The 13,774-nt window shown below is 41.8% G+C and overlaps 1 protein-coding gene across 2 annotated transcripts in view; it reads right to left on the bottom strand.

Annotated features, from left to right (window-relative positions):
• Positions 1–13,774, bottom strand: part of Ttc6 (tetratricopeptide repeat domain 6) — a 204,124-nt gene that overhangs the window by 122,741 nt on the left and 67,609 nt on the right. For both annotated transcript variants that reach the window (XM_076941850.1, XM_034514438.2), the window contains exons 4-6: positions 12,855–13,070; positions 7,895–8,022; positions 3,121–3,312 (exon numbers count right to left, since the gene is read on the bottom strand). In XM_076941850.1, coding sequence (XP_076797965.1) covers positions 3,121–3,312; positions 7,895–8,022; positions 12,855–13,070 — 536 coding nt within the window. The remainder of the gene's footprint in view (positions 1–3,120; positions 3,313–7,894; positions 8,023–12,854; positions 13,071–13,774) is intronic.

Consider the following 13,774-nt stretch of genomic DNA (forward strand, 5'->3'; position numbering starts at 1 on the left):
TTTAAAAAGGTAAAATTGTGTTTAGCAAGGTAATCTTTCACATATGCATGCTAAAAATTAAAGATTCAATACTTAAATTAACTTCTTATTTGGTACTGAGGAACAAATAGCCAAGAATTATCAGTATCAAGTAGAGCATTTACTCACTCTCTTAGAAAAAGGAAAGATAGATCTACTTGGGAAAATAAAAAGAATTGGAAAGAAAGCAGCTGTTTTAACACATTGCTGAACAATATGCGCTGTGTATAGTGTCATGCTGTCTAGCTCAGTGGCAGAGAGTTTGCCTGGCATGCTCCAGGCTTGGGTTCAATCTTCAGTACTAAAGTGGGGTAGGGGCAGCATAGAATCTTATGGCTGCTGGATTACACATGATCACATGATCTTTATTTTGTACTCCCAACTTTAGGCTGTTATCTTTTTATCAGGTATGTTGAAACAGTTTCCAAACTTCCAAACCCCATGCATTGACTCACAAAATGTTATCAGTGACTTGACAACACTGAGAGATTTCAGGTTTATGTTGTGAGTGCATCCTGAAAGTACAGTTTGTTTCCATAAGAATTAAGTATGCTGGCCCTCAGGGCTTCAGTCCTTTTCCCTCACCCAATTCCAGATCATTGTCCACTTTCCCTCCCTCCCCACTTGTGATTGCTTTCTTCTCCCTATCCAGTGGGACTGAGGAAAAGAGGAACATGATCTGGTATTGGGTGAGGGAAAAGGACTGAAGCCCTGAGGGCCAGCAGAAAGAATGGAAACAGGCAACCTAGGGAGGTGGGAGGTTGGAGGGACGCTCCAGAATGCACCAGAGACCTGGGAGGTGGAAGACTATCAGGACTCAAAGGGTCTTAGATGAAAAGTCCGAGAGTAGGAAGCAGGAACTTACAAAGCCCACTTCCAGCAGGAAGACGGGGCATCAAATGAGGGAGAGGGTTGCCAACCCACAGTCAAAACTCTGAGCCATAATTGTTCCTGTCTGAAAAAACTGCAGAGATGGAAATGGAGAGGAGCCTGAGGAAAAGAAGGTCCAGGGACAGGCGTAAAGTAGGATCCAGGTCAAGAGGAGGTCTCAGGGCCTGGCACTATTACTGAGGCTATGGTGTGCTCTCAAAAAGGGACCTATCATGTCTGCACTCCAGAAGACCCAACAAGCAGCTAGCTGAGTCAGATGCAGATATTTGCACCCAACCAATGGACAAAGCTGCTGACCCTGTGGTTGAATTGGGAAAAGCTGGAAGAAGGTGAGGAGGAGGAGGGTGACCCTGTAGGAGGACCAGCAGTCTCAGTTAACCTGTATCCCTGAGATCTCTCAGACACTGGACCACCAACCAGGCAGCATACACCAGCTGTTATGAGGCCCCCAAAACATATATAGCAGAGGACTGCCGGGTCTGTGTTCAATCAGATGATGCACCTAACGCTCAAGAGACTGGAGGCCCCAGAGAGTTTAGAGGTCTGGTGGGGTCAGGGGTGGAAGGTGGGAACAGCCTCGTGGAGACAGGGGGTTGGGTTGGAGGTATGGGATGTGGAAAAGTCAGAGGGTGGATGGAGAGGGGGTAAAATCTGGAGTGTAAATAAATAAATAAATAAATAAATAAATAAATAAATAAATAATAAAAGAACTAAGTATGATAATGGTTTGAATTCTTTCTTGTAAGGAGTCAAATTAAAATTCATTATGGCTGCTGAACACCAATGGGTTCTTTTTAAACTGTAAAAGAATGGATACAATGCTCTCATTTTTACAAAAAAAACAATCACCCTGAGGAGGCTGGTTCAGAGCATGCTATGAAGAGTGGGTAAGCATTAGATGTGTGTGAACACAGCTAAAGGTGATCTTTTAAGACCTTATTCTTGCATGTGTAGCATAAATGTTAATTCTGAAAAGGGTCCAATTTAATTTAATGTCTAATTTTTTATTTTTCTTAATGTAGGTAATGGATATTTTTTTTTCTGAGTCCTACACAATCTTTTCAAAGGTGAGAGACAAGATGGTGTTGATGGTGGGACACTGACTTACAGACGTGAAAACTCACCCTTTGGGGAACAGGAGGGTCGGATAATAAAAGCTTTTTTCCTTATTTGCATAGGTGTGAGAATATATTCCATACTAAAGTACATAAGTAGATACACAGTGTGTCTGGAGCCTGTGATGTTAAAATTTAATCAGGAGGGGTGATCAGGACACAAATGTCTTAAATATATATTTTACACAGAGAAAAAGATAGGAAAAAAATGGCTGAGGGTAAAACCAAGTTAGACACTCCTGGATTCTATCCACTCCTCAGAGATAACTTGGGCAAGTAACTTGATATGATAAAGCCCCAATCTCTAAGTGAATTAAACAGAAATTATGACTTCTTCCCTTAATAGTTGAAAATTCAAACAGAAAACATATGCAAAAGCAGGTAACACTATGCTCACAGTATTTTCACTACCAAGCCAATACCGGTTCGCTTCCCCTGTCTCTCCTCTTGTGAGGATGGTGTGGATCATACACTGCTCACAGAACAGTGTGTGGATTCCACAGGAAGGAAACACAGCTGGAATGATTTCCAAAACCATGGCTTCTGATCACTATCCAGGATCAAAGTGTGTCAGTGGACTCTAGTCAAACACCTCCTGGTATTCTCTTCCCAAACCTCGATGCTTTTAACAGCATAGAATGAGATTAACTCCCATGTGTCTCGTTCTACATTTGTAGCCCAGAGTTGTCATGAAGTTAGAAAAAGAAGAGAAAGTATCTAATATACTTGTAGATCTGGATTAATCAATCAAATTTCCTTATGATAAATTACTGCTGTGGGTAAAGGTGCCTCTCAATGTTCTGTCTTAAAAACTTAATTTCCAATGAAACCATTTTAAAGGACATAGAAAAGTACATCATGAAGCCTCTGCCATTAATGGATTAATTAGAAGGCTCTCTCTCTCTCTCTCTCTCTCTCTCTCTCTCTCTCTCTCTCTCTCTCTCTCTCTCTCTGTGTGTGTGTGTGTGTGTGTGTGTGTGTGTGTGTGTGTGTCTGTCTGTCTGTCTGTCTGTCTGTCTGTCTGTCTGTCTTATAGTCTCTCCTCTTCTTTGAATGGTTTTGACAGTTTAAAACGAAATAACCAGAAAACTGTTACCTTTCTCTCTGTTCATCAATACAGTGACCACCTAAAAGAGACGACCCCAATAGTTCAAGTGCAGCCTTGTGGCCTTTCCTGTCGGCAGTGTGGTACAGTCGAGAAGCCAGGCGCAGATCCACAGGCAATTCCATGCTTGGGACTGTGGTGCACAGGTCATGAAGATGGGGAAGGAGATGAGCCTCTGGGATTCTGTAAGAGGAAACAAAGAAAGCCTCTTTATTTTATCATTTTATGGGTGTTAGATAGGAAATACATTGATACTGACAGTTCAGTGCAGGCTCTAAAAAGTCAGTGAAATACAGGGATCAGACAGAAAACTATAATAATGCCTTATGACAAACTTAATATTGCAGCATTTGGGAAATGCCCAGAGCTTTAAGTTTGCACCAAGCTGCAGGTCTTACACACACCACACAACAAATATGTCTAAAACAAACTCCTCTTTCCTCTCTTGAACTCTGTAACTCAGTCTAGCATTTCTTCCTAGGAACGAAACAATACCCATACTACAGAAACTTGTCAGTACAACAGTGTTGTGGGTGTTACACCCCTTCCCACTCCTGAATTGTGCCTCTCTCTTGTCTATAGGTGACGGGAGTACAGAAAAGTCACCATGGGCTGCTTTAGTGATGCTGTATGCCATCTGCTATCCAGCCAACCTTTTAAGTACCTACTATGTGCCAGCCTGTGTACTGAGTGCTTTACACATTCTAACCCTTACAAGATAACTCTCAAATATATACACTAGATATCTCATATATATAATATATAATATATATATACGTGTATATATATATGTATATATACATATATATATATATACGTATATATATATATTATATATTGGAGATATATATATATATATATATATATATATATATATATATATATTGAAGAGATCACCCTTTCTTTGGAGCTGGCCTAGTTTGATTAATTCACCAAATTATCAGCTACTGGGTTCCAAGCACAGTACTGCTGTCCATAAACCCAGTGCCTTTCCAATTAATCCAGACTGAGAATCCTTGACAAGCATTCTTCCTCTGACGCTGCTCAGCCTCAACACAACCACCAACTTGAAGGAGCTTGGTACTTGTAGACCACATTCTATAAGATCTTCAGGGTACAGATAACTGTGTTGATCCTTCTTGAAATTGGCTTTCCCCATGAGCTTTTTAGCGCAGACCCTATCCCAGATTTCCATCTTTTAAATTTGTCTTAGTTTGAAGTCTTTAGCTCCCCAATTAGGTGTGCCTTCTAGGTTTGAACATCTCTTTGAACATAGGTAAAATCCTCTCCATGGCGACTTCTTTACCTCTGCTCAATGCTCCCAAATCTCCTCCTGTCATCACAACAACCTAGATTCCTCATGCTCAAGATGCAAAATATCTAACATCTCTCTCCTTCACTTGCAAATCCAATGCAAAGCAGAAGTCTGTCCCTTCTCTGCCAGCATCACCAGCACACTCCAGACTTGCCTCTTCACAAGCAAGGCTGTGAGCTGGGCACTGTGGAAAGTCCCATCTGCAGGTCCATCTTAGCCCCTTTCCTCAGTACAGTGGTTCCATTGCTTACTGCACCTGCCTGGCGTTTAGAACCCAAGGTAAGAGTGTAGTTCTGGGGTTGGACTGCCTGCACTTAAATACTTTTAACCTTCTCATCTGGCCATAGGCCTTGACTTAAAAAGAGTAAATGCAATCTTCTCACATAACATCTTCTCACATAACAGATGTCAACTGTTACCAGCTTGAAGGACAAGACACAAAGACAGACTGCTGTCTAACATTCTGTTCATGTCTAAACATCCTTCAGACAATATCCTGATGACAGATGCCTCTGCAGAGGTTTTTTTATCCTCTCTCCTTCATTTTCTGCTTTACTCTCTTTCCCTTTGAAGATGGTGGGAGGGGGGTTATATTTTATAAATGTCTCTTCCCAGACACTGTATTAGTTCTGTGGTTTGGAGCTGGGGGTTGTTTGGTTGCTGGTTTGTTTGGGTCTGGTTTGGTTTGACCCTTTTCCCAGTGGTCAGTGCTTCTCTGTATGCTAGCTGTGTCGAGAAAACCTCAGTTAGCAGCATTGTATATAGAATACAGACTTTGACATGGTCTGGGACAGGATCAGAACCTTAGATCTTGAGCTTACAAGTTACATTATCGGCTTCTCTAAACATCTTTAGAAAAAGAATGGAATAAAATATCCAGCTTTCTACATTTGTGAGAACTGGTTTTTAAAAAATGAGTGTTCTCAGGCTGTAGAATTACTCGTTTTATTTTTATTGTTACTGAATCACACCGTGTGGCATTTTGCCTATTGGTAGGCATACTATGTGTATTATTCAGTCACACACAAAGCAGTCTATGACTTTTCCAAAACAGCATAGAGTCTGCTAAGGGCAAGGTATAACATGTGTGAGCACTGTGTGGGAGGAACAGCAGCACACCTAAAGGCAAGGAAGTGTCTGAGGCAAGAAACCTCACTGGGAGAGTGAAAAGTAGTGACCAGGAAGGCAGGGCTATAGGTTCACCCTTCCTAGGAAATGGAGATGGGGGGGGGGGGGGACAAAGGGGTAACCTTCCATGTCAAGCCTACTTGAGTCATCATCCTGCTTCAGACAGGTCCTGGCTAGTAGAGTGTGCTTCAGATCATACAACTGATTGTTTTCATGTAGAAGCATTGCAACCCATCTGGATTCCTGTGCTTCCCTGTGCTTCCATCAGTCTAACAAAACAGGTTAGCAGACGACTCTCTTGGTATACTGAGTGAAAGAGCAGTGTGCTGCGATGAGGAACTATGTTCCAGGGCGATCACGTGACCACATACTCTGAGGACTAATCACTGATGAGAAAAGACAGATTGGCTAAGGACAAAGAACCAGTGTACTAAAGGCTTCGACATGATTTTTCCAAGACTTGCTTTTATAAGTGACTTCCTACAAAAAAAAAAAAAAAAAAAAAAAAAAACTTTCTTCAATGCCTTTTATTTCTTCTCCTGCATTTCTGTCTTGTTTCTCTATAATGTAAATTTCTGAAACTCGGCTTTCATGAATTAAAATAACAAATATATGTCAATAAGGCCTACAAATATTTTTGGCATTCTCGAGAAAGCCTGTGTGTTTTTACAGCACAGTCTCTTTAAACAGGACTATTTGTCATTCTTTGAAACACTAAGACATAAGAAAAGACCTTGACTCTGTGTGTGGTCATGCTACTTTGGTTAATGCACTAAATGCAAGGATTTTTAGGGACAAAAAAAAAAATCAAGAAGTTTCTGCTCCGTTGATAATCTGACAGTAACTATTTATTGAAGGTAAAATACTTGCTGCCTGCTGTCACTGTTTGTTTTAATACATAATCTTGCTAACTAAATGAGCTTAGAGCAATGCAGATAAGCAACGGCATGCACAGGGTCACTTAGATGCCAATTTCACTGTTTTATCAGCTTCGGAATTCTGTGCCCATGAATCTACTCTCCACTGCTAAACCGTGAGTGATGTCCATCTACAAAGTTTCAGCTGGCAGTTAAGAAAAAAAAATAAAACAGGTTGTCTTCCATGTCTGGACTTTCCCTGTATCCAAAGCAACAATAAAAGCCAATAATTAAAGTTTCTTTAAACCTCTATAAAGAGGTAAATGGAGGCTAATCTAGAATAAAGCAGCCCATAAAAAAAGAAAAGAAAATAGAAGTGAAAGGAAGAGAAAACCGGTTTCAACAAGGTTGAGCAGCAAAGGGTAAAGTGGCATCTGAATCACACTCACGGGGCGCTATTGAAACCAGTGCTGTGTTCTTGTGTGATACCTAAGCTCCATTAAATAATATTTTCATAGATTTTTGTGTGTGTGTGTGTGTGTCATTTCACTTTGAACAATTTTTATCAGATTGGTCATCTGATGGTATATTTTGGTTTCTGGTTGTGTGTGTGTGTGTGTGTGTGTGTGTGTGTGTGTTTCTTCTTTTCTGTTTGTTTTGGGCTTTGTTCCTCTGTTCATTTGTGTTTTAGAGAGAGAGAATGGATATAAAGTTAGGTGGGTATCAGGTTAGGGAGAATCTGGGAGCCAATTGTGGGAGGGGAAGACATGATCAAAATATATTATATAAAAATTTCTCTCAATAATAATAAAAACAACTTCATTAAAGGTGCAGCCAGGGAAGAGGGAAACTTGAATGGACAGTGGAGAGAAACCTAAGTTACTACACTGACTAGCCTGTGACCACGTTGAGTTGGGTTTTTATTTTATCATAGTAAAATTACACAATACCATCAAAACAGACAACCAAACCATGACCAAAGCAAAGATCTCTAACATGCTTTCTTTTTATTCCGACTACTGTTATAAAACTACTCTTCAAAAACAGAAACAGAGAGTGTGGAGGGAAACACGCCTGTCCCACATAGAAAGCCCACCACAAACTTTTCCTCTGAGAAATTTCCACTTGGATCTCCATATGAGGCATTTAGTTTTTCCTTTTAAAAAATGCACTTTTACACGTCAAGCCACTGAATGACTAGTCTTTGGATAAGAAAGTGTGTAAAGAGGCTGGAGAGACGGCTCAGCAGTTAACAGCACTTGATGCTCTTGTGGAGGACTGGATTCCCAGCACCCACACCATCCTTAACTCTGGTTCCAAGTGTTCCAGCGCCCTCTGCTGGCCGCTCCAAACACCAGGCATGCATTTGGTACTCACACATGTATGCAAGCAAACACTCACACATATAAAATAAAAATAAATATTTAAAAAGAAAGCAGAAAATATATAAATTCAAGGAAGTTACTTTTTAATTAGTTTTTTATCCTCCTCAGATCTTACAGATATTCTTGGTTTTGACGGCTTAGTTGGTTTACTTTTACATGTTGGCTTAACTCCTTTTCCTCTGATTTGCATGATTCCTGTTGATTCCTCCTTTAAAAACACACAAAACATGCTGTTAAAAAAAAGTTAGAATATGAAGAGTTAAACTTTTCTCTCATATTTAATGCTGTCTCATATTTAAACTCCTGATTTCTGTTGTATACCAGAATATAAATACCAAAGGTAAGTTACTATTTCTAAAACATTCCTAATTTTATGTACATATATTGATGAAAATTTTTAAAAGTTAGTATTTTATTTATAAGATGAACCCTGGGTCTCAAGCATGCTAAGCAAACACTCTACCATTAAGCTATGCCCCCAGCCCAATCTACTCTTTTTTTATATATGAAGTGTATGTTCATGTGTATGCTCACGTGTATGTTTGTGTGCGTGTGGAGGTCCGAGGCTGGTTCTGACAAATCCTCCATCACGCTCTACCTTACTCACAGGGGGTACAGTTTCTTGATTGAACCCACAGCTCACCGTTTCAGTTAGTCTTGCTAGCCAGCTTGTTCCAGGGATGCCCTGTCTTCCTCCTTGTAAGCCTACATAGGACAGACCTACCTCCTCTGGATATATGTTATAGTTGTGTACATGTGGGACTCCTAACAGAAGGAGCATGGGCTATCTCAGACTCTTTTACCTGTTTTAGGGACCCTTTCCTCCTACTAGGTTGCCTCATTTAGCCTCAGTCTGAGGGGAGGTGCCTCGTCTTACTGAAACGTGATATGCCATGGTTGGTTTCTATCCATGGGAGGCTGGCACTTTTCTGAAAGAGGAGTGGATTGGGGGAGTGGGGGGCAGAGAGGAAGTGGGGAAAAGGGACTTGGGGGGAAGAAGAGGGAAGGGAAACACTGTTGAGATGTTTTTTAAAAGAAGAAACAAAAATATGTATATATACACATATAATATATAATATAAATATAATATATGTGTATATACATTTTTTTAAAAGCAGGCTACATTATCCACCTGGCATTTAAGTGAGTTAAAGGGATTGTGTCTGGACCCAGCTCTCCTCCTACTCTTCTTAACAGATGCCTCCCCCACGCCTTGATTTACTGTTTTAACAGAACTCGCCCTGCGTTTCTGAAAGTTTGTAAGAGTTCTGATTATAAGCACAGCTAAAAGAAGCTCTAATGTTTTAAAGTATAATTCTGAGCTATATATATCAGACTGTACTTCTTAGAGTTACACGTGTTGCATTTCTACTGCCTGGCACACCCAAATACATTCTGTCTCACAAATAGTTCCCTCTTAATAATTTATGTTGAAAATATTGTTTTCTCAGATCTCCTAGAAATGTTTCAGACTATGTGATTGTAATAATTTACACATAAGAGTTTTCCTCTTGGGATGCTCTGTGCTTTGTTTTGAGACTAGATTCAAGGGAGAAAGCAGGAAGGCTTTCCTAGTCAAGGCAGAGTTAAGGCTGGATAAGTAGAAGGCTAGATGCAAGGGGGTTATTACAGTTAGCTGCAGGATTTGGTCTTAGCTCAGAAAAAAACAGTTCCCTCTTGCAGTTACTTAGGTGAGAAATTAGTGAGTCATGGAAGATCTCTCCATTCTCACATTCGGATCTGAAGTCTGCCTACGGTGCCTCCACCTGTCTTGGTCATCTGCTTGAACAAGGTCAGGGACCATGAATGTGGAGACCCAGGGCCAGCCATGTCTTCTTCCAAACACTCCCACTCAGTCACGTTTGTTCTGTTTCTTTATTCCTGAGTCTAACAACCTTCATCTACCAGTCTAGATTCAAACCTCGGGAAGGTTAGAGAGCAGCTCACTCATTTCCACTTCACAAAAGCCAAGCACTTGAATATATTTACTGCCTCGGGCTTCCGTTCCTCTCAATGCCTTCAATTCTACCTTACATAGAATGGTTTTGAAGTGGTGTCCTTTGTCACTCCTTCTTCAGCCTTGTTCAGGAACCCTACTGTGGCTGGATACTCGGATATGAACACAATATTTGACATGTGACATGATCAGATCACCCAAGTGAAAGACGATCCTCCTATGGCATCCATCAACCAATGTAAGCTGCAACTGTATCTGTCTTCCCGATGACAAAACGACATTACAATGTAAAGCCCCGAGGTTGCTCGAGTTTGCTGCTAAATCCCGTCTCGTACTTGGGTGGTAGAGCCAAAAGCAAAACGCGACATAGCTTTGTGCCATTAGATTTAATCTGAGCCCTAAGCAGCCGAATTTTAGACGTTATCTGTAAATCCAATCAGCAAATCTTCCATATTCTCCTCCACGTTATTGAGGAGTATGTAAAACTGGACACAATCTATATCTCTCCTCTAGAGACTTCCACACACTAACTGTGCACTATCTAGATATGTAACTAACTACAAGCCAATTCAGCAATTCTAACACTGTCTCACCTGCAGCAACTATCTGGGGGCACTTATACATGGACTGTTGAGATCCAGAACACAGTAACCCATAATCACTAATCATACTAAGACTCCTGTGTGTGTGACACTAAATGCCATCTGTATGGCATCTGCATAGTATCCCAACACCAAGGTAACACCCCCATCATCCTCCCTTAACACCGGCATTAGCATGGCTGTCCTCTGAGAGACAATATCAGTAGCTGACTCAGACAGATGTAGATACTTACAGCCATTACACTGAGGTCTGGGACCACTATGGAAGAGTTAGGGGGAGGACTGAAGGAACTGAAGGAGATGGCAACCTCCTAGGAAGAACAGCATTGTCAACTAACCTGGACCCCTGGGAGCTGCCAGAGACTAAGCCACCAACTGAGAAGCATACACAGGCTGGTCCAATCCCATCCTCCACCCCCACCCCACCCCTGCACATATGTGGCAGGGGACTGCCTTGTCTGGACTCAGTGGGAAAGGATGTGCCTAGAACTATAGAGGCTTGATGCCCCAGGGAAGGGAGATACTGGTGGTGGGACAGCACCTTCTCAGAGTTGAAGAGGAGGGGAAATGGGGTGAAGAACTCTGGAAATAGGGACGGGGGAGGGCAAGATTTGGGATGTAACTGAATAAAATAATTTAAAAGAACGCATGCATAGTCTGGTAATTAGCCAAGCTCTCATGTCTACTAACGGGAAGGAAAAAACTGTGTTCATGACTAATCTGGGCCCAGAGCCTTGGGATTTATCCAGGACACTCAGTGAGAAGCATGCTCAGTACTTCTATGATAGTTTCTCTAATACAACTCTAAGAGAAGAAACAAGGTTGGACTTCCATGTTTGTCTGTAGGTTCCCACACTGCGGAAAGGATTACCTCTCCTGTTAGGAGGGGTGGGGCTCGATATTTTTAATAAGCTATTTAATCTTCTAATGCTTCCGACAAGACCGGTACAGCACAGAGACTACAGAAATCAAAACCTTTGCCCTTACAGCTTTTGCAGTTGCTGGTCTTCTACATTCCAAAGCAGGCTCTGTTTTGGTCGTTTAACACTGACGGGGAGCAGGCAGCACTCTGCAGCTCAAACAACAGAGCAGGTGAAAAGCACCTACCTACCTGAGCCGACCTGCTCAGACACCAGAATTAACTCATAGAATCTATCAAATCTCCACAGTCGACCGTTTTGCAAAACCCAGTTTCTCTTTCTAAACTAAAGATCACTTTCCTTGTCGGATTCTTAAAGTGAAGCATCAGCTTCCTTTTCTCAGTCACATGTCTGTTTAAACACGTGTGCACATCAAACACACACACACACACACACACAATTCCCTTTTCAAAAATAAGCATCTCTGACATCTGCTGGAATTACATTATCCAGCCATGATGACAGGGTGGTCGTTCTCCCCACCCTACCTCCACCTCTATCTACCTTTGCACCGAAATAACATTAAAAATCGCCACTGTTGTTCTTAACACTGCAAGGGGTTTGACCTGCATCTCAGCTCTCTAGGAATAACTTTCAACAGTCACGTGCCATGGTTCTAGTCATCTGTGATATGTGCTTTATCTTTCGTGTGCTTTCAGAACTCTGAAGACCAGGAATCAGTCATAACTGTGAGCTTGCAGTTAGAGAATCTTACAGCTCTTATAGTTTTTCCCCCTGCATTCCTGACCCATGCTTGTTACAATCTCTTTTCTACAAAGGTACCCAGTCCTGTCTCTACTGTTTCAGGCATTTCTTCACCAAGTTGCTATCCATCGACTCAATTTTTTTTTCTGTCGTTGGTAATGACTTAGCTCAGAATACTTGTAACCCTTACTCTCACAAAGAGCTTCTGGGTGGAGAACAGCCAATAAGGCGGAAATTGTGCACTCTGTGCCTGGAGTTCTCCCAGCATGCGTCTGAGCAGCTAACATCCTGCCTCACACTGTTATCAGGATGTATTTATTAGCTACGTCAAAAAGTAGCCTTGTCCTGGTTTACTGGAGCACACTGTTCCTCATCCCTGCACCACTGACACTACAAAAAAAGCATCTGGCTTATGTGTAGTGTTAAAGGTCATGGATAATTACTGACATTGAGATGATTCAAGCAAACAAGCATAAAGTTCTGGCAAGCATTGGCACAAAAGAAAAGAACTCCAGAGCTGAAATAAATCTAAGTAGGGGCATACACAAGCATTACCAAGTCCAACCAGACCTAATCTGGGGACTACATATCCTGACTCCCTTCAGGTGCTACGTAGAAAACTTGTAGGCAGTTTCTGGAGAGCTCAGTTGGCCTCTTACCTAGAAAATCTGTCCTTTATCCCAAGGGAGCGGGGAAGCCCTCAGAAAAATGTCTACCTCTTTTTTCCACACTCCTGATGCCCCTCCCCCAACCACACCACATACGCCACGCCTTGCTCTTTCTTTGCCTGGGAAACTCCTTCACACTTACACGGCCCCAGTTCCCGACACAAACAGTAGTGCTTTGTTTTGCTTACTTGTAGAGTTGGCCGCCTGGTTTGTTTGACATCACTTGTGGGAAGGGCACTGTCCAGAGGTTTACTGGAGGCCTCCGGCGGTGGTACAGCGCCTAACATCTCCTGGGATTTGAAAGCTGAGTGTTCTTCCTCTATGGCTCCCCATTCCGGAGCCGCCTCCTGCTCCACCTGGAAGATGCTTGACACTGTCTCGGGGAGTTCCTCATAGATGCTCGGCTGGAGAAAAACGAAAGGGTCAGCATGCTCTACCCAGCGACACGATGGATGAGTGGATGTGTGTCTGAAACTCAGCTTGATCTGGCCAGTTTTTCTTTCTGCAGATTCCAAAGCAAAAGTTCAAGTTGACTTTATAAAATATCTGAAGGCCAGAAAATTATTTTTCCCTGGCCTATGTCACCAAGTCTCAAGGGAAGGGTGGGAATCCCATGGGCACATTTCAACAGTCAATTTAAAAACAAAAACAAAAGAGATTACGTGGGATGATGGACCACTTGGGGTTAAAAACAGAAGGTTGTAACCGCTCTCTGAATGTTTTCCTGGAGTATGTTCTCACTGTATATACACATGTTCGGGGCCATATTTTCAAAACTCGCAAGTAAAGCAACTGACCATCACGTCTTCCTATGTAAATGTGGATTTACCTTTAATTCATTTACTTTTCCTCCATTTCAAGTTTTACTTTAAGTCCCATTATCAGAGAACATGATCCGAATTGCTCCAAGTACCTTAGTCATTTTCCCTGTGGTGGACAAAGGGGAAGCTCTGCTTCTCAAACACTTCTGCTACCCACGGTCCACACTGCACTTTTAGCAATTCTCCTAGATAAATGTATATTAAAATGATGTTTGCTTAGAGGCTAGTAACTTTTAAATTATATCTCAAGCTACTTTCTATATTAAGCATCTGTAACTCGGGAGAGC

The sequence above is a fragment of the Arvicanthis niloticus genome, chromosome 11 (assembly GCF_011762505.2).
Source record: "Arvicanthis niloticus isolate mArvNil1 chromosome 11, mArvNil1.pat.X, whole genome shotgun sequence".
NCBI classification, from domain to species: domain Eukaryota; kingdom Metazoa; phylum Chordata; class Mammalia; order Rodentia; family Muridae; genus Arvicanthis; species Arvicanthis niloticus.